The sequence below is a fragment of the Quercus robur genome, chromosome 6 (assembly GCF_932294415.1).
Source record: "Quercus robur chromosome 6, dhQueRobu3.1, whole genome shotgun sequence".
Taxonomy (NCBI): Eukaryota; Viridiplantae; Streptophyta; class Magnoliopsida; order Fagales; family Fagaceae; genus Quercus; species Quercus robur.
In genome coordinates, this window is record NC_065539.1 from 44,425,537 (window position 1) to 44,446,297 (window position 20,761).

The following is a 20,761-nucleotide window of genomic DNA, read 5'->3' on the forward strand; positions in this document are numbered from 1 at the left end:
TAAGCAATTCATGGCGACTGGCGGGGTTGTCTCTCGGCCTCCGCCAATTCACAGTCATCTGCCTCACTCTTTGAAACCTGGCAACATTTGTTGGGTAACTTGGAATGTTCATCATTGGTTAGGAAGGGTCGTTTTCCATAGTTCAGAGTACCCTTGGATGCATCCTCAAATGGTGTTGTAGTTACACGGAAAACTCTAGTCCATCGTGGCTTGGATGCAACCGTAGAAGGCCTAGCACTTTGGCTGTCACGTGTTGCATTGAGTGCATCTTGGGGAATTAAGTCCAGAATTACCTCCTGATTAAATTCCTGAGTAAACGCTCTTGAGATATTTCCTTTTGGGGCTGGGATTGTAGTAACAATTTCAGCGGATGTATTTGGACATAATACTGGAAAAGGGAGACCTGTAGAGCTACCGTTTTGGGTGGGAGTCTTAATGGGATCAAAATCATTTAATGTTATACCAATCTCTTTAAGGTGTAAATCTGTGTTATGCATATTTATTGGAGGCGGATAATTGCTCTCAACGGATTGGGAATAGGTGGGATTTACTTCCGTTGGACAATTAGTGCATGTAACAGACTACATTAAATTTTGAGATTTCCCCATCATTGTTGGTTTGTTCCGTTTCTGCATGTCTTCTCCAGGCTCACGATTGCTCAATGGTGGTGATGATGGTGCTTCCGCCTGGGTTTTGTTTGTATCCTTCCCCTCCTCGTCATCCTTATTCCCATCTGAACCCTTATTCATCGAGGATGGAGCATGGCTCGGCTTGGACTTGTAAAAACCAGGAACTGTAAGTACCTGTTTACATGAATATGAGAAGGGGGCTGCCTTGAGACTTGGACCGAATTGCCTTTGCTCCTGAGAGAGTGAAACTTCACTATTTAGCCAAATCTCACAATCCTTGTCATCATGGTCAAAGCAACCACACCAATAGCAAATATTCGGTAATCTTTCATATTTGAAACTAATCCAAACTTGTTTCTCTAGCCCTAATGACACCAATCACCCACGGCATAGAAGGCCATTAACCTCTATTGAAACACGAACCCGGATAAAATTCCCTCCTTCTTCTTCATTTGGATTGACAGTAGGTATAACCGTCCCAAGAACCTCACAAATCTTCTCCGCTGCCTTCACATTCATGAACTTAATGGGAAGACCATGAACTTGCACCCAAAAGTAGTCTTGTCCAGTGTAAGTTCATCAATGGAAGAGCTAGGATCATACCTTTCCATTACTATCAAATGCTTGTCAGATATCCATGGTTCACTTTGGATCACTTTGTCAGCCTTTGCTTTGTTATCAAAAACGAATAGTATCTTATGATCACCTAAATTACGCATCTTGAACCCGTTTCTAGATCGCCAAAGGGGAGTAAAAGTTTTTGCGATAGCATCAATGTTCAGCGGTCTCTTTGTCAGGAATTTTGCGGCGATGATGAACTCCGGGGAGCTCAGTTCCTCATCTAGGGAGCAATCTGGGCCTTCTTTTTCTGATAAAGTAAGACGATTCCAATCAGTGGTCAAATCCTCCATGTTGATGAGATACACAAAGGATGAATAGAGAACCTATACTGTTTCCCAATAACCCTAGAAAAAAAAAACCCCACAAACCTTAGAATAATAGTGTTATTCCAAGGAGTACTATCACACCTTCCTAAGGAAGGGACTTCTATTCTACTGTATAAGAGAAGCTAGAGAGAGAGCTTTCCTACATAGAGAAACTTTCCCTAAAACAACTTTAACTTGATTTTAAAAATTAATGGTTTAAATTGACTAGTTTGTCTAGTTGATTAGCGTTGAAACTATCCTTGGAACAAAAGAAATGAAATTCAAAACAAATGAAAACTCAACAAATCAGAAAAGTGGACTATTGAAGATTGCATTTCAATTGCAGGCTTGACTAATCGAGATCCACTTATCTCAACCAATCGAGATGAACATCTCGACCGATCGGGATTCATACATATTGCAAATCTAGTTTTCTTATCAGTCGTTTGATTTAGGGTGTTGATGGATCTTAAGTATATATAAATACAAATCCTAGACAGTGCGAAGCAGGAAAATTTTTTAGGGGGGCCAAACTAACCTAACCAAAAAAAAAAAAAATTTTGATGACTAAAAAAGTAGAGGTCTTCATTTCATAATTACCACATTATTGATCCATAGAATTTTAGGGTGTCTCATAGGTATGAAATGAAATAGTTTAATCAAAAGTCATGACACCACTTTTCGTAAGTATTTAAAATAAAAATAAAAAGGTTATACCCTACCTTCTATTAGTAAGAGTAATTCTTCCAAATGAGTAACTAAACCCAGTCCTTACTATTAGTAAGAATTTCAAAAAGTCAGGGGGGGGGGGGGGAGGAATGCCCCCTTCTAGCTCTGCCACTGATCCTAGAGCATGTTTTTGCATATTCAAAACAGCAATGTTTTGTACACAAATTTAGAGATTTTCCATACCCTTTTGGAGTTATAGTTGGAGACCTCGTTCAAATAACAAATCCAATCATAAAGCAAAGCTATTGTGTCCAATCAACCACAATTGCTAATCTAAATATTTGAGCGAATATCTTAAAGTCACTAACTGAAGTGTTTGTAGATTTGGAGTTACGTGTGATCACGACCAGTAAATACTACTTGAGATAGCAATAGATTTAAGGTCATGTCTATTGTTCAAAGTTTGATTCTATTAGTAAAATGTTGCCTTAAGGATTGTTTAGGTTTAATTATCTCCAGGTTTTTTACTATGAAACCACAATTTCATAAGTTTTTTTGGGTCACCATATTACTCTTTTTTGTTATTTCTACTAGATTTACTATTTTATTACTTTATTGGTGATATATTTAATTTGTGACAATTAACTTGGAAATCAATCTAAATTCATTACTTGTTAATTATTTGAAGTTTACTTATTCCATTGTAAAATCAACCAAGTGGGTCTAAAAACCCTAACATAGAATGTTGAAAGTTCTTCAAGCAATTGATTAATTCAATGTAGTTCTTTAGTCTCACACATACTAATTAAATACAATGAGGAACCCTCATGGATTACCCTAAGATATATGTCTTATTTAAGGGTTGGTATTGAATAGCATTTCATTGTTTCTTTTATTTTTTATTTTTGATGAAATAGCATTTTCATTGTTTATTTTAGTTAAAATACAACTTACATAAAAATACAGCCACAACTTCAAATAATGAGATCTTAAAAACTGTACAAAACATGAATTTAAGTTATTTTTAATCATCCAATTCCCATGGGTTTAACCAAGAGCCACAAGCTCAACTGATTAACACTTTCAAGTATATTCATAATATTTAGGATTCAAATTCATTCTTTCCAATTATAACTATCAAATTATCTACACACAAAAATAATAATAATTAAAATAATCTCATAGTTTTTTTTTTTCTTGTAACTAGGTAAATAGGAAATGAGGGAGGTGGGATTAGAACACCAATCATTAAACATGGTAGATGTCAACACTTTTAGAACAAACAAGTCCTTGTGGTTGTCTAGCATTGTTTGTTTTTGTTTTTGTTTTTTTGTTTTTTGTTTTTTTGTTTTTTTTTTAATGGGAGTTGGATAGTAAAACCATGCTAACTTCAAAATACTATTACCAATAGAGGAAAAACCAACAAAATAAGAATACTATTAGAGCATTCACATCAATAATGCTATAATGCTAAAAATGCTATTAATAACAATCAACACACAAAAAACACACTACATCAAACATGTCAAATGCTATAATTTTTGACACCCAACTACAGTGAGTTGCCATCTCTAGTAGCTCACTATAGCAAGGTGCTATTTTCTCTCTCTCTCTCTCTCTCTCTCTCTCTCTCTCTTCTTACTAAGCTATGATTTGACTTCGGCCTCTCTCCATCTCCCTATTTCTCACTGAACTACGATTTGACCCCGACAACCTGTGTGGCTGGGTTATGGTGGTTCGGCGCAACCGGTGAAGAAGATGAGGTTAATTTTGTGGTTTGTGGGTCTCTGCTATTGATTGAGGTGGCTGGGTTGTTGTGGTTTGGCGAGTGTGGCTAGGTTTCAGCGAGTGTGACTGGGTTTTGGTGGATTTTGTGATTTGATTTTAGGTGGTTTTGGTGGGTTGATTGGGGTTGATTGATTCATTTTTGGTGGATTGATTAGGGTGGCTTTGGGTTGTGGGTGTGGGTTGTTCGAGGTGGGTTTTTGCTATTGATCGGGGTGGTTGGGTTGTGGTGTTTCGTCACATGTGTCTGGGTTTTGGTGGGTTGATCGAGGTTGATTGATTTGGTTTTGGTGGGTTATTTGGGGTGGCTTTGGGTTGCGGGTGTGGGTTGATTGGGGTGGCGTTGGGTTGTGGGTATGCTATTGTGACCGTTGTTGTGTGTTGTTTATTGTTATGGTTAATTATTTTATTGTTTTGGTAGATTATTTTATTGTATTGTATATATTATTTTAATATGTTGTATGTTAAAATAGAACCTTTATTATTGTGTGTATTTAAAAATGAGTTATTAAAAAAAATAAAATGATTTTTTTAAATGTTAAAAGCTATAGTTTTTTGACATATTTGACCTTAATGCTCTTAGAGTTATCTATTAAAAAGAGGGGGAAAGTTAAGGCATGCTCTAAGGGTATTAGTTTATAAACTAATTTTAGAAACATTTTATGAAAAAATGATAAATCAATTAATTTTTTTGATGACTTTTTATATTTCTCATAAAAAAAAAATATCAAACCTTCTTAAAATATTTTATTAATAATTGCCTTAAGACACCTGTTAACGTTACAGTTTTTACTTTTTAGTCCATAAATTATCATCCTTTTAATTATTCAGTAAAAAAAATGAAAGGAATTTGTCAATGAATAAATAGCTTATCCACGTCAGATTAGTTTCCCGCCATGGATGTTGTAATCTCCCGCCAAGTTGAGCGTGATTTGTATTCAAGTGTTTAGAATTTGGAGTTCAAAACAAAAGCTCAAATTTTTATTGTGTTTCTTTTTCCCTCACTTTTTGAATGGCAGACATGTGGAGCGTATGAGACTATGAGTTGTCATTAAGCTTCTAATCCGTATTCCTGTTGGCCGTACCAGGTATTAATAAAGTTTGCAAATAGCCCAGCCTTTGAGTTTAGTGTTTACGTTTATGGGAACTAATGTGCTTGATTAAAATTGGTCCTGTTAAAAACAAGGATCTGGTTTAAGTTGAATTTTATAACGTGAATTCTAGTTAACTTAATTGGTAAAATTTGTGATTGTTGAATAAGAGATCTGAATTTAATTCCCGTCTATATCAAAAATTGATTAGTGTTTTAGTCTGATGATAAAGAGTTATTATCATGAGCGGATGCCATAAGTTGAAACTCTTTTAATTTTTTTTTTTTAAATATAATGTAATCAAATTTTCTTTTTATAGATTATTGAGTTTTTTTTTAATCTGAAGTGTATTTTTTTTTCCTCAAAAAAAAAAGTGTATTTTTTGTTTATTAATGCTTACTACTTCTCAATGTAGGTGGGACATTATTTAAAAACTCCTTATAAGTCTATTTTTTGTTTATTAATTAACAAGTGCATAAAAAAGACACTTATTAAAAAAAGACTAAAAAGTTAAAAAAAAAAAAAAATTTATTGGTGTCTTCTGTTGATGGTAAAAAACAATCATAAAAAATGAATAATACATCGAGTAAAATAATTTGTAGAACTTTTTTTTTCTTTATATATATGCAATAGGATTTGAACTTATAATGTTTTCATGATGATTATTTTTTATCATTAGATCAAGACATTAATTGGTACGGTGTAAAAAATATTCTAACCTATGCCTCTTATATTACGACAAAAGATTTTATGAATTAGACTAAATGGAATCCATTCTTTCATATAACTATTCAATTGTTCGATTGACTATATTAAAAAAAAAAAAAAAATAATCTTGATATCATGGTTTGATAGTAAATAACAATCATCATAAAACAAATTATATATGTTCATAAAAAAAGATTGATGATTGTAAAAGACAATTATATTTTTATTATACCCCCCTGGATCCTTTTGGGTATTGGTCAATAACACATAGTTTTATATTACGATCATCTCTATTTGAAATTGATCTATTTTATGGTTCAAATTAGATATTTCAAATCTAAAGATATATTCACTGTCACGTCACTTAATTTTTAAACATTATGTCTCTATACAATCTATAATATACTATCAGGTTTGGTTTACTTTTAGTACTTTTTTAATTGAAATCTTCTTTTGTTTTAATGAGAAATTGCCACATCACCCACTAACTAAATAAAATATGGAGATTAAAACGCACTACTACTTGTCATTGTGTATTTAAAACAAAAAGAGACCTTCAGGCTCCGTTTGGGAGTTCATAAGGGAAGAGAATGGAATTGAATAAAATGATCATAAGGGAATGGAATGGAATGGAATTAAGTAACATTGATTGGATGTTTTAAAATAAAGGAATGAAAATGAATGAAAATAAATGGAATGTAAGTAATCTTGTTTGGGAATAACATGGAGGGAATGGAATAGAATCATTTTATGACAAAATTACTATTAGACCCCTATTTTAAAATAAATAATTGAATATACTGGGGTATTTTGGGAGTTTTAGTAAAAAAAAAAAATCATTAAATCTAATTTCATTCCCTCCCATTCCTCCTAATTTCCGGGGGGAATGAAAATTTGAGGTTTTAAGGAAATAAAGAGATGAATGAGTATTTCCTTTTACCCATTCCATTCCCTCCATTAAAACTCCTAAATAAAGGAAGAGAAGAATATTATAAAATAATTCTTTTCATTCATTTCCATTCCATTCCATCCTCCCAAACGAAGCTTCAATTAAAAAAGTACTAGAGTTAAACCAAACCCAAGAATAATAAGATTTGTGTCACTTAAATTGGGAAAGAAGAAAAGTAGCAAAAACTAATAAAAAGTTGGACTTTCTCACTGCCTAGAAAAAGTGGATCAATTGATTGAAAATTTTATCTTTAACATTGCTTTTAAGGCACTTGATAATAAGAACAGGATCTATTAACATATCAAGGTATCAAAAAAATATTTTTTAAAACATTTTCAAAAACATAATCAAACACTACCAAACAAATTATTCTCTTCAAAATATTTTACATTGAAACAAATGCAACAAAAACATTCAAAAAGTTTGCCTTGGCTTTAGTTACATTTAGCAAAATTGAAATAACATTGAGATCATTTTTATTTTATTTTTTCATAATTTTAATATGATGAGGTAATAAGAGTCACTTGAAGATAGACGAAAACTTTGTACAAAGGAAAGAAATGTATCAGTTGCATCAGACTAGTCAGGAAAATAATTAGTACTAGTAGAAAAGTACTTGGGAAAAAAGCATAGTAATCCACTGTAGAAACTAGAAAAACACTAAATTGATTGTATGCAACAATGTGAAACGTATTGAACCCAAAAATGTGGTACCCCCAGTTGACCTAACATAAATGGGAAATTGTGAATTTAGATACTAACATCTCTGACCACAAATGGGAATCTAGCTGCACTGCACCACCAACTAATGCCTTTCCTTGACTCAATTATTAAACCCCCAAACCAAAACCAAAAAAATAAAAATAAAAATTTCTCACTCCCAATCCATGGCGCCCTTTTTTGCTTTTCATTTCAAGAACCCTCATTTTTTTTTTTTTTACATTATTTTGGCGGGTCCCCAATAACCCAAAAAAAAAAAAAAAATTAGAAAAAACAAAAAAGAAAAAAAAGTTTGAGGTGGCAAGGTCAAAACAGTAATTTCACAAATACAATAGGGCTAGGGTTTCGCGTCCCATTTATATAAGGTGGTCTTTTTTAGATCTGCTGCGGCTGGTTCTTGTGTCGGTCTCTCTCTCTCTCTCTCTCTCTCTCTCTCACACACACAGTGCCTCAGTCTCTCATTGCATGTCGTTTCTTTTAGATTCCCAAACTTTCCGTTTCAACAACCATAGATTCTCTCATTTCAAACACAAGAATAGCTCCTTTTTATTTATATTCTGTTTTTCCTTCTCTCTCTTTGCATTTCTGATTTTGCTATGGTGTGAGGTCTGTGATCTCTTTGTTGTCTGATTCTTTCGGGGTTTTAAGGATTACCCACTTCCTCTTTTAGCTAAACAAGCAATACCCACTTTGGGTATTGGTTTCTTCTATCTGGGTTTTGTTTGGTTTGGTTCAAATCATTAAAGAAAATGGTGGATCTGAGTGATAAAGTGAGTATTTTTTACCATTTCTTTTTGCTCTCTTACTGTTTGATCTGTGATCTGAAAGATTCGAGCTTGATCAGAATGATTTATTTGTTTTATTGCAGGGATCGGAGTCTGAGACCCACAAGAAGACCTGTGCTGATTGTGGTACCACAAAGACCCCTCTTTGGCGTGGCGGCCCAGCTGGTCCAAAGGTAATAAAATCACAATCTTTATCAAAAACCCAGTTTCTCTATCATTGATTTGTGGTACTACTTGATCAGAAATTGATATTGGGCTTTGATTTTTGCAGTCACTGTGTAATGCTTGCGGGATCAGAAGCAGGAAGAAGAGAAGAGCTAGTTTGGGTTTGAACAAAGAGGACAAGAAGAGCAAGAGAGCTAGTATTAATGGCAGCAATAACAACAACCATAATAATAAGATAAGCAATAGTTTGAAGCAGAGGCTATTGGCTTTGGGAAGAGAGGTTTTGATGCAGAGATCAACGGTAGAGAGGCAACGAAAGAAATTAGGTGAAGAGGAAGAAGCGGCTGTGCTATTGATGGCTCTATCTTATGGCTCTGTTTATGCTTAGGTCTTCTTCAAAGAAATTCTTAGAAAAAGTGTTAGAATTTTAGGGATGTGGATCCTAACCTTGGAAGTGTAATCCTGCTTCTATAATTATTGTTATATTTATTTTTTTTAGGAGAATTTATATTTTGCCTTTTTTAATTTTTATAGTTATTTTTAGTATTAACTAACTGTTTTTGGGACCTGGAAGAGTATTTTATGAAGTGTAAGAAATGAATATTGATCCTATTTTTGATAATGTTGGTCTAAGATGTTGTCTTGCCCCTTTGAATGTATAAATATATATATATATATATATGTATATTGCGGCTCTTTTTTGCTTTTTATTTTCTTTGGTTGGTGGTGATGTTTATCTCTTGATTCTTGTTATGGTTGTGATGATTTCATGTTATGTTACATACCCACATACTCAAAAAAATTAATAATAATAATAATAATAAAGGATAAGAGGGAAAATTGATGATGTGAGATGAAATCAAGAAATATGGGCTTTTTGTGTACTAGCGTAAAAAACATTTTCCCTCATCATATTTGGTGAGGATCTCCTTTTATTTTTTGGTTTTTCTACTTCAATCATGGGAGTGTTTTGTTGTATTGAGTTTTTTTAGAAATTGGGATCCATTGTGATAAGAAAAGAAGAGGGAATATGAAATTTGTATTTCCCGCTGTCGTGTTTCCGAGAGTATTGACTATTGAGAAAGCCAAAGCGTTTGTTTGCATAATTAATTAATTGATTTAACTTTTATACGCAACAAAATGCAAGTAGATTACTAGATTGCACAAATACCTGGGGGCACAGAGTTCTTTATAAAATGGATTATGTTAATGGTGTTTTTAAGAAAGTTATTAATAAATTATTTTTAAAAAATTTTAACACTATTTTTATAGGAAATATAAAAAATTGTTAAAGTAATTTTTTTTTCCTCATAAAGAGTTTTTAAGAATATTTCTTAAATTAATGCACTAAGTCGTTCATTTAATCTTTCCCTTATAAAATATATTTAAATTGACAGCAATTAGCACATAGGTTCAATTTTAAGTATGTGGCACTCCTTTTCCCATCAAAAAAAAGAAAAAGAAAAAAGTATGTGGCACTCCGAAAAATAGACAGTATGTGGCACAAATATCTCACAAGACAAGTCATTGAGGCTGTCTACTTCATTTCGTTTAGATGAGTCATTACTTAGGAGGAAAATGTTGACAAAAGTTGACTGTGATAACTAAAGATATATCAGTTCACCGATTTTTTTTTTGAAGTAAAAATTTACTTCATTATATATATTTTTTTTTATCATAAGGTCAAGATGTCAGCTGCTTTCATTTTGGATTAGATAGCATTTTATCACAATTACTTATTTGACAACAAGATACTTTCTCAATTAATATGAATATTTCTTTGAAAACATTTAAATAGGACTTTTTGAAAGCAAAAAACTTCTATAATGCTGAAATCTTTAGAAAAATCTACAAAGAACTCAACGGTGTTTGGAAATTTCGTGTTACAAATCACTAGAGGAGTGCAATGAGCATGAATTGTTTGGTGGAAAGACTAGTTGACCAAACATCGAGACTAGAAAAGTTCAAAAAAAATTCTCATTGAAAAAATTGCCAATATATTTTATTTTCTCAAAAATGAAGATTTGAACCCAAAATTTGAAAAAAGAAAAAGAAAAAGAAAAAAAGAATTATTCTATTTGAAAAAGCAAAAGGCTTACTGCCTCATGACATTTTTGAAGTTCTTCAACAAAAACTCAAAAACCAAGCAATAACGATTAGAAAAATCTTGTGTTAAAGTTATAGATATATTATTCTTCACAAAGGATTACCAAAGCTAACACTTTGCTGATCATAAAGAACTGTAGAAGTGTATAATGTATATTTTTTTGGAGAAAGAAGTGTATAATGTATATTGAATATGTAGAATGGGGGGAAATAATTACCAACCTACTATATAAGTAATGACAATTAAAAGGTTGTTTGTTACTCAAATACCAATTAACTACACGCCAATTGCAGATTAAGTTAAAAATCAAAATAAAATAAAAATTTGCTAGAAGACATGGTTACCCCAAAAAAAAAAAAAAAAAAGTCTTAATGTACTGTATGAGTTATTTTTATTGACAGATGACACAGAAGTCTTATGTCATATTAATGATAGCTAGAGTCCTATCTTTTTACCATCACTAGATGATGAAGAATATCACAAACTCATTAATCAAACAGAGAGATAAGAAATACATGCAAGAAGCTTTGTAGAGATTTGCAAATAATAAAGAGACAACGTATTTAAGATGAAAATTTTGTAAATAATCACTTTAGAAAAGTTAGGATAATTTTGCTATTAGTGGATTTTATCAACTTGTAGGCTTGTAGCATTAGAAGATCTTTATTAATCGTCTTCTTGTACTCTACTTTTGCTATATTAAGGAGTGTATGTATATTTGTAAAAGAATAGCAAAATCAATAGCTTTCAGCTCTCATATACTTAGAGCATATTTGACATTAGCTTAAACTTGTAGTTTTTAACTTTTAGTTCTTATGTACAGCTTTTTAAAATTTTATTTATTTTATTTTCATTTTTTAAAAGTACAAGTATACTTTTTTGTTTTTTAGTTAAAGGTATAAGTATACTTTTTAACACTTTTTTAACAAAAAATTTCAGTAAAAAGTTAAATAAATTATTCCAAATTTAGTAAGTTTCTTCTACAAATGTACATACATAATCACCTAATAATACTACAGTCTTCAGCATAGAGAATTGACATGATGAGATAAACTTTGTTAATCAATAATTAAAATTATAAAGACCTAATGAGTGCTCTTCATTAAGTAAGACCCGTCAACGGAGGAGCCTGTAGCCCCAAGAATCCAGTTTAGATATTGACAAAGAAATTTTGCACATAATTGTGCAATCTGTGACTGAAAGAAATCATTGAAACAGGGACTTTTTAGAAAGATTATGTGAGGAATTACTGTTGCATGTGTGACTGACTGTGTAAGCATAAATCATAAAGAAAAGTGAGGAAGAGTAAAAAAAGGTCACGTAAGCAAATCAAAATCAAAAAAGCTAGGAGAGAGGCTCTTTTTTGTTTTTACCAAAAGGGACCAGGTTCAATTAATTTGTAACACAACAGTTGATAGTACTACGGCAATTCTGTTGTCTGTTTCATCAAAGCATGAATAATTTTATTCAATTAAAATTCGTATCTAAAAAATATGTGTCAACTTTTTAACACACGTACGGTGAGCCGCCCCTACCTATTACAATAGGGCAAAACGATGCTCCCTATTTCATAACTTACACTGCAGCACCAGCACGTGCTTTTAGTCTTTCACTTCAATGGTAAGCTGCACTTCACTGCCCATAAACCTAATAAATGGTAGTTGGAAATATTTGGAATAAAAGCTAATAATAAGTATTCGTTTGGCTCGTCTTGAAAAGTCAGGGAGTGTTTAGATACCATTTATTTTATTGAAAATAATTTTTTTTTTGCTGAAAATATTGTAGATAAAAATAAAAGTTAGTTGAAATAGTACAGTGGAACTCATGAATAATGCCAAAAAGTGCAGTGAGACCCATGAATAGTAGCAAAAATAAACTGAATAGTGAAATAATTTATAATTTTAAACAACGTCCAAATGCACATTAAGGGTGTGTTTGGATACCGCTTATTTTGCTGAAAATTGAAAATACTATAGTAAAATAATTTTTAAAGGTGTAAATAGTGCCGTGGAGCTCATTTTTAATGAAAATTTTGTTGAAAAAATAGGTTTGTGGGTTCTGTGAACAGTGCACATGACCCACTAAAAAAGCCCCCACAGTCATAGAAATGCGCTTAAAAAAAAAAAAAAAAAAACGCAAACGCAGACGCTCATAATCAGTATCCAAACGGGTACTAAGAGCATCCGTAGCAGATGTTGCAAAAATTATGTCATTTTACCACACCAAATGCCTACGTTATTATTTTACCATATCATTTTACAACATCCCATTTATCAGATGTTTTATAATTCCATTCTATACATTAAAATAATAGTTACTACACATTAAAATAATATTTACACTCATCAACACAATCAACAGCCATCTGCCAACAACCAACAGCCACCACATCCTCCATAACCAAAAACACAACTCAAAGCAAACCCAAGCAGATCCAGCCAAATTCCACATCAAACAACCATAACCCCAACCCAAACAACCCATCTAATCCTAGCCAAATCCTTCACAACCCAAACAAATCCCAGCCAAACCCCAACCCAAACAAATCCAGCCAAATCCTCTGCCACCCATCAACTGCTTCAACCAATCACCGACCCAAAACCCCAACCCAACCAACCCATCAACAAACAAACTCAAGTAACCACCGGACCAAAACCCACAACGCTGCCGCAACCAACCTCGACCCACAATGCCACCGACCCAAAACCTTAACCCACAACCCATAGCCCACCAACACCAAATCGGAAGCCCCACCACCACCACCACCTCAACCACAAACCCCGAAAAACCCACCGCCTCCACACCTCACCCACACCCACTTCCAAACCCAAAACCTTCATAACCCAGACTCCAAACCCACCATCTTCATCACCGTCATCGTCATCGCCAACCCACACAACAAACCAACACCGGCATCGCCGACCCATAGCCTAGCCCATCCAAACCCACCCACCTCCGTCGGAACCGAACCCATCAAACCAAAGCCAAAAAAAAAAAAAAAAAAAAAAAAAAAAAAAAAAACAGAAAAATCATTGCTAGAGAGAGATCGGCGTCGGCGTCGGCGTTGGCGTGGGTGTAGAAGAGCAGTGAGGATTGGTGTGAGAGAGAGAGGAGTTGGGGTGAGAGAGGTGAGACTGACGGAGAGATAAGAGAGAAAGAGGAATAAACAAAGAATATATTTATGCCACATGCGTTCCGTACCGTGGCAAATTAGTGATGGTACTGTAGCATGTTGCAAAAAATATGAGATATGACACATCTGATAAATAGGTCAAATGGTGTTTGGTGTGGGATATGTGCCAAATATTTAGCATTTGACACATATCCCACATCTGCTGTGGGTGCTCTAAGTGATAGAAAATTAAGAATGTAAGGTTAAGTGGACTTGGATCCATCTTCAAGTATTGGGCCTAATCAACTATCCTGAAAGTTTAAATTTATAGGAGTGAATGAATTTAATTATTTAGCCATTATTCTTATATTTCCAATTAAATTAAGATTTGACTTTTAAATTTTGAATTTCAGACTTCCACTTCATAAATGAAATCAAACGTGTGAAATTTTTAATTTACTTATGAGGTAAAGTAGAGACAAGGTTCAAATTAGAACCATCTATTTTAGCAATTTTCTGTACATTGACAAATTACCATTTATTGTAAAATTTTAAGGCTTTAAGTTACTTAAAAATGACTACTTTATAAAATAAAAAATGACTACTTAATGTAGGTTCTAGTTAACCTAATTGGTAAAGTCTCTGATAGTTGTATAAGAGATCTGAGATTCAATCCTCATTTACACCAAAATCTGATTGGTGTCTTAGTCTGTTAATAAAAGCTATTATTAGGAGCAGACACTATAAGTTGAAACTCTTTTTCCAAAAAAAAAAAAAAAAGACTACTTAACCATTACAAGGTCAACCATCAACTAGAAAATTTTGTGATCACCATCCTAATTTGTTGGGATTGATTTACATCCATCACTGAAAATTAGTCAAAATTAAAAAATCAGTGGACTATTTGAGTGGTAGAGGAACTAATGTCAAAATTAACATATTAATTTGTGTATTCACCCTAATCAGCCTACAAATTAGTTAATTTCAAATATGATTTTGCGTAGTGGACTAAACATTACAAAGTAATAACGACATATTATGATAGAAATTATCATATAGCATAGGGATTAAGATCCTTAACAGTTTATACGGAACTCTACCACGTAAGTTTCTTTTAATCAAGACCATTTATTTTAGAATAAATGATTAAGATTATGTCATGTTTCCACTAAAATAATAATTTTTTATAAAAAGAATTCAAACACTTATACATGACGTTGTTAAGGTGTGAACAATGTTTCAGCCTTTCTTCTAAACCTATGAACCAAGAAAAAAAAAACTTTGGAGGTTATTAAAGCTCCTGTAAAACATCATTTATCACAATCTCCGCACACCCGCACTCTCTTTTATGTGTGCACATATATGAATTTTTAATTAACGATTCAAATTTAATTAAAATAATCAATATTTATAATAGAATGTTGGCAAAATAAAAATTGCAATTAGTACATCAACAAAATACTCCCTCCGTCCTAGTTTGTTTGTGTAAAGTGGTGGGTTGTGCTAGTGGTGTTGGACTGCTTCTTGTAGCACTAGACCCAAGTTTTCTGGATAAGAGAGTTAGGACCGGTCCAGCTGCAACTCAAGTTGGTCCGGCTTGTGCACAAACTAAGACAGGTTTGCCAGGAACGTGCTTGTGGCAGGCAGAGCTGTTTCAGACAAGTTGTGGCAGACAGACATAATAATAATAAAATAAATAAAATATCTGGCTACTCAGTGGGAAATGACCAAACAACCCTCAAACACAATTACAACAATAATAATCGCTTTTACAGAAGGAAAAGAACAGAACAAAAGTGAACAAATATTAATATGTATGAAGAAATCAACTAAAATCTGGTTTGCAGGAGCAAAGCCAGAGAGGAAAGAATGTTCCTTCTCAACGCAATTAATCTTTCAGGAAACGTCCTGCCGTGGAGATTAACTGCCCCGAGAGAAACGGACCTGAATGGTTTATGCTCAGAAGCTCCTTGTGGTTTTCACAGAGAGCAAGATTTCGTGAGGGAGAGAGGGAACCAAGTGCATGCCTGCCATTCTAATTCTCACTTTGTTTTCTTTTTGGTTGTTTTCTTTCTTTCCTTTCCACTCGTTTCTTTTTCTATTTCTTGGTTTCTCTTTTCAAATTCCTATTTCTTAGTTAAGATTCCCGTTGTTACTCTGTTTTTCTGTTCACGGCAAGATCCTCTTTTTATAGCGTCTGCCGTGACCGGATTTTACTGTTTTAACCCTTAACCTTCTTTGTCTGGTCTGGATGTACTGGCTGACCATCACTGTTTCATTTGTGTGCCACCCCCTATCACCAGACAAAGAAGGGTATGTTGTTTGCTTGTTTGCCGTGGCACCTTTTCCTCCTACGGTCTGGGTTCTTTCTCTCTCCCTATCCCTCATGGCATGCACTTAGTGGTTTCAACTCAGCTTGCTTCTTTTGGGTAGTAAGTCATCCCAGCAGGACACTTCCCCGAAAGAGCCTAAGCTGGAGCCGGAACCTTAAAAATAGATTCTTCCCTTCTCCCCACCACCAAACCATGGCCACTAAATCTTTGACCCCCGACCTCACCATGCTCCTTGGTTACAGGCTGGTGGTGCCTGGGCTTTGCGCATGCCTTCCTTCTATATGTGTCCAAAATCTGCCTGCTGCCCATTCGTCTGCCGTGGTCTGAAGGCTTGCCTGCATAGCTTGCCGTCCGTTTTCTTTGACCTTTTATGTGGGCTGCTTTTCGATTTCCCACTCATCTTAGGAGCTGGACTTTATTTGATGATGGACCTTATATTTCTTTGGCCCACTTCTTGATTTCCCTCATTTTCTGCCATATTGTTCAGTTATTCTTGCTGTAATAACTCAATTCTGCTGGGCCTCTTTAGGCCAGTCGTTTACTCTTTCCCCCAGTGGCTTGTTATGACCACTGGTTTTCCTACTTATGGGCTCCTGTGTCCTTTTAGTTTTTCTCTTGGGCATATTTGGCCCACTTGCTTTCTTTGGGCTTCCTTGACCCTTTTACTAACTCTGCATTCTCATGAGCTTTACTAACTTCATTGGGCTTCCCTGTCCCAATTACCTTATTCTCATCCTTGGGGTTCATGGGCCTGCCATAAATCCCTTACTTTCTTTGTTTGCATTACTTTGGGCTTGTGACGGCCCTTTCTCACTTTTTTACATCATATACTGCCCGTGGGTATGCTATTTCGCTCTTTCCGGGCTTCTTTAAGCCCACTTGTCTCTTCAAGGCCCATTTGTTTATTTCATGGGCCTGTGATCCATTATTCCTACTACTTGATCCTAATGGTTTTGATGTCTGCTTGCCAATTCTTTGCTGCCCTTGTTATTGGGCTTTTCTTGGATTCTCACAAATGACCCTCAACAGTTTTTCATCTATTCCATTTTGGAATGTCCTAAAATATTGTACTGTTTCTAATAATAAGAGTTGTTAATTTATTAATGTTCCTATTATACCCCTACTTTATTTTCAAAATTATTTGAAAAGAAAACTAACAAATATTTTAAAAAATCTATCTATTTGGGACACCTTTTTAGTTGCCTCATTAATGAGTGCCCTAAGGACACTCGTTAGTATGACCCTATAAAAAAAGCAAATAAATTTATTTAAGAATAGTTTTGTAAACTTATAAATTTTTATAAGGCAGATAAGACAATATATGATATTCCCTTAAAAAATTTGATTTTTCAAACAAGACAAACAAATTGGGATAGAGAGAGTAATAAATACAACCAAGCCATAATTCTAAAACTTTGTGATAAGATATGAATTTAATAGACAAATCAAATCAATCATATAAATTCTTTTTTTGTCATCAATAAAATAATAAATAATAATTATAATTATAATTTTTTATTTTATGTTTAAAAATTCCCACATTGGTTTATAAGTTTATGCAGTGAGTCTTATATTAACACTGACATACCTTTTTTTAAAATTTTTTTATGACTCCCTTATGGTTAATATATGAGAAAAATGAAAACAAAAACAAATTACACTTTCTAAGACATGGACAAACATCAAGCTTGAGCCAAGGCCTAACCATCATCCACTATCATGGACCTAATAACTCAGCCATGGCAGCAAAGGCGGAACCAGAGGGGGAATTGTCCATCCGAAAAGTGCTTAACCAAGATGTTTACTTTATATGTTTCATATTCTAATCTGATTCTTTTCCCCTTTGGATACTTTTATGTGTTTCGTTTGTATCTTAATGGGTAATTACCTTCTTCAAATATCAAAATTCATTAAAAATATATAATGGAAATATTTTGTATTTTATTAATGCTTTTAAGTTTTTAAGCCTATAAAAGGAAAACACTATTAGAAAAAAAAATAAAAATAAAAACAGCAAGGTTTTTGATCAATTAAAAAATATATATATATATATATATATTATTATTACCATCCAAAACAGATTGAAAAGAATTCAAGTTCTTTACGTAATAATATGTATAAAATTTGTTTGCAATAACTAAAATCATAAAATAATTACATAATAAACACTAGAGGGTGCAAACCCTTTTCCTTACATCGTAATTCTCATGGTTCTTTCTAATTCTGGTGTTAAATCTTCCATGATCCAAATTCTTCTGGATCTTGCGGTTCATCTTTTTTTTTTTTTTTTTTTTGCTTTTTTCTTCTTCACTTTCGATTTCACTCTCACTCTCACTTACCAAGTTGGCAGTGTATGAGGAATTTAAAAATTGATTATCTTCATCATCTAAACCAAACATGGTTGTTTCATAGTGTAAATTCATTAAAATATTTTCATATTCAAAACAAGTGTTTCTTATTTGTTAACGATTTCAGTTCTTTCTTGAAAAGAAAGTTGTGGATCTTTGTATAAATATCTCCAATAGGCAATAGTAGAAGATCTCTTTTATGTTTCATACATATTCGGCGTAATTATAATCAACATCTTCTTGAATGACCTTAAAAAATAATCTCCCCCACCCCATTTTTTTTTCCCAGAAAGAAAAGTTGTGCGAGAAAATGACTAAATCTTTCATGGTCCTTAATCCTTACAGCCCCCTTTACAAAAACTCCAATCCCAACATGTTGAAATGATTAACATGAGGGTGGATCGGCCCAAGTTATAGGTTTGGGTCTACCTTTACGAATGAGAAGGGAGAAAAGTTAAGAACATTGCTCTTAAAAAGTTTTTGTCCTCCAAAAAGCCTGTTTCGAATATCATTTTTTACTTTCTCGTGTTACATATCAGCCCAAATACTAGGTCATTTTATTCAGCCATTAAAAAAAAAAAAAATTTCCTAGGTCATGTTGAGGTGCTCTGGACATTTCTGATTGGGTTATTTCTAAAAAAAATTATTTATAATTTTTCTTTTCTTGGATTGATAATCTCTTGGGACTTGCACTACCCAGCATTTGCAAAATAGCGGGCTGTCCACAAGTTATTACTATAATTTATAAAAAATTCTTAGGTATTCTCGAAGAACGGAAAAATTTTGTTTTCTCCTCTCACATTCATGGTGGATTCTATTATAAATTTAATAAATAAAATCTATCATGAATGTGAGAAAAGGAAGCATCATTCTCCATATTCTAGAAGTACTTAAGAATTACTTATAATTTATGGAGAGACTGCAATGAAAAGTAACAACCAAAGTAGCCCTTTTACTTGATTTGGTCCATGATCAATGATAACAATAATGCTAGCATGACTGCATAAGTGTGCTACATGAACTATTGCAGAGACATGAGAATAGAGAAATTGTGGTTGAGGTATGAGTCCATGACCCACTTTAGCAAGGTGGACCTGACCCCCTAATGACCATGTGGCCCATTCCACGGCCTACAGAAAATAAAAATCCACTTAGATTTGTCTTTGCAACCTGTATGTAGGCCCATCAAGCCCACTCTTTGATCGCTTTCACTTATTACTCTTTCTCCCTGGGTCCTACAGTGAATGATAATTTTTCATCTTTTAAGTAGTATGAAACTTTGTGAGAGACTGAGAGTTTGATTTTCTATATTATCCTAATTCAGAAAAATAAAACAAAATCATTGTGAAAGACCTTTCACCTCCCAAATGTAAGAAGAATATTTTAAAATTTTGCAAATTCCACGTTACAATTCATGGGTCAAAGAGGCTTGTAAATCATGGGAAGAAAGTTAGGTCATATTATGCAAAAGTGTCTAAGGAGGCAAATTGAAGAATAGAAGTTCTCTGTCAAACGAAAACATGTAGGCAAATCATTAAAGTGGACAGAGATTTCGCTCGACGCTCACTCGATTCTAAGTTTCTAACTCGAGCAAGATTATGAAAATCAGATTCTGAATTTTGTTACTAATATGATTTCTATCAAACCTTAAACTCACCTGTATAAACCCTCTTATGCACGATTTCAAGGAAGAGAAGGCAGCTATACCAAGAGCATTTCTTATCATTCCAAGGCCCTCACAAGCTTTATTTGCGGGATTTTTTTTCACCTTTAAGCCTAAACTATAGATTTCTTGAAACCATGAAATTAGTTTTTCAATTATGGGATGTTGTTGATTTTCAGAATTTTGGTATTGCAGATGGGATATCGATTTGTTCATGTAGAATCATTCTACTATTCTAGAGTTCCGTACGTGGTCACTGTTTGAGACGTTTTTCAAGGTTACATACAGATTAGAGAGTTTAGGTTTAAAGGTTTTTTTAGTAGGCTATTGTAACTATTTCTTTTATAGAGGATTTGCTGCGGAGTTGAATTCTTGATTTTTCCTTTTAAAAGATTCTTCATTAATTTTCCACTTTGTTAACAAATATTTGCTCCTTTTATTGCTGTAATTATTATTGCTTTTGGATTTGGTGATTGATAATTATGGTTAATACTTGCTCATGCTATCTATGTGTATCATGATTGTTAAAATCCCGATCTGGATCCTATGATCTTATGATCCTACCGATCTAAAACAATCAAGATCTTTCAAGGATCTTTGGTAGGATCACTACGATCGTTTAGGATTTGTAGGATCATACGATCCTAAACAATCCTAGTTTTTTATAATCTTCTTTAACTTGACAAAAAACTCAGTTAGACTCAAATGAAAAATAATATCCCAATAGGATTTGAAGTAGATCTTTATTCTTCCTATCCATTAATGATTCAT

At 33.4% G+C, this 20,761-nt stretch overlaps 1 protein-coding gene across 1 annotated transcript; it reads left to right on the forward strand.

Annotated features, from left to right (window-relative positions):
• Positions 1-7,855: 7,855 nt before the first annotated feature.
• LOC126688949 (GATA transcription factor 15-like) lies at positions 7,856-9,049 on the forward strand. Its single transcript, XM_050383895.1, has 3 exons — positions 7,856-8,247; positions 8,346-8,435; positions 8,534-9,049. The coding sequence occupies exons 1-3, from the start codon at positions 8,227-8,229 to the stop codon at positions 8,813-8,815; spliced, it is 393 nt and encodes a 130-aa protein (XP_050239852.1). The 5' UTR covers positions 7,856-8,226; the 3' UTR covers positions 8,816-9,049.
• Positions 9,050-20,761: the final 11,712 nt, after the last annotated feature.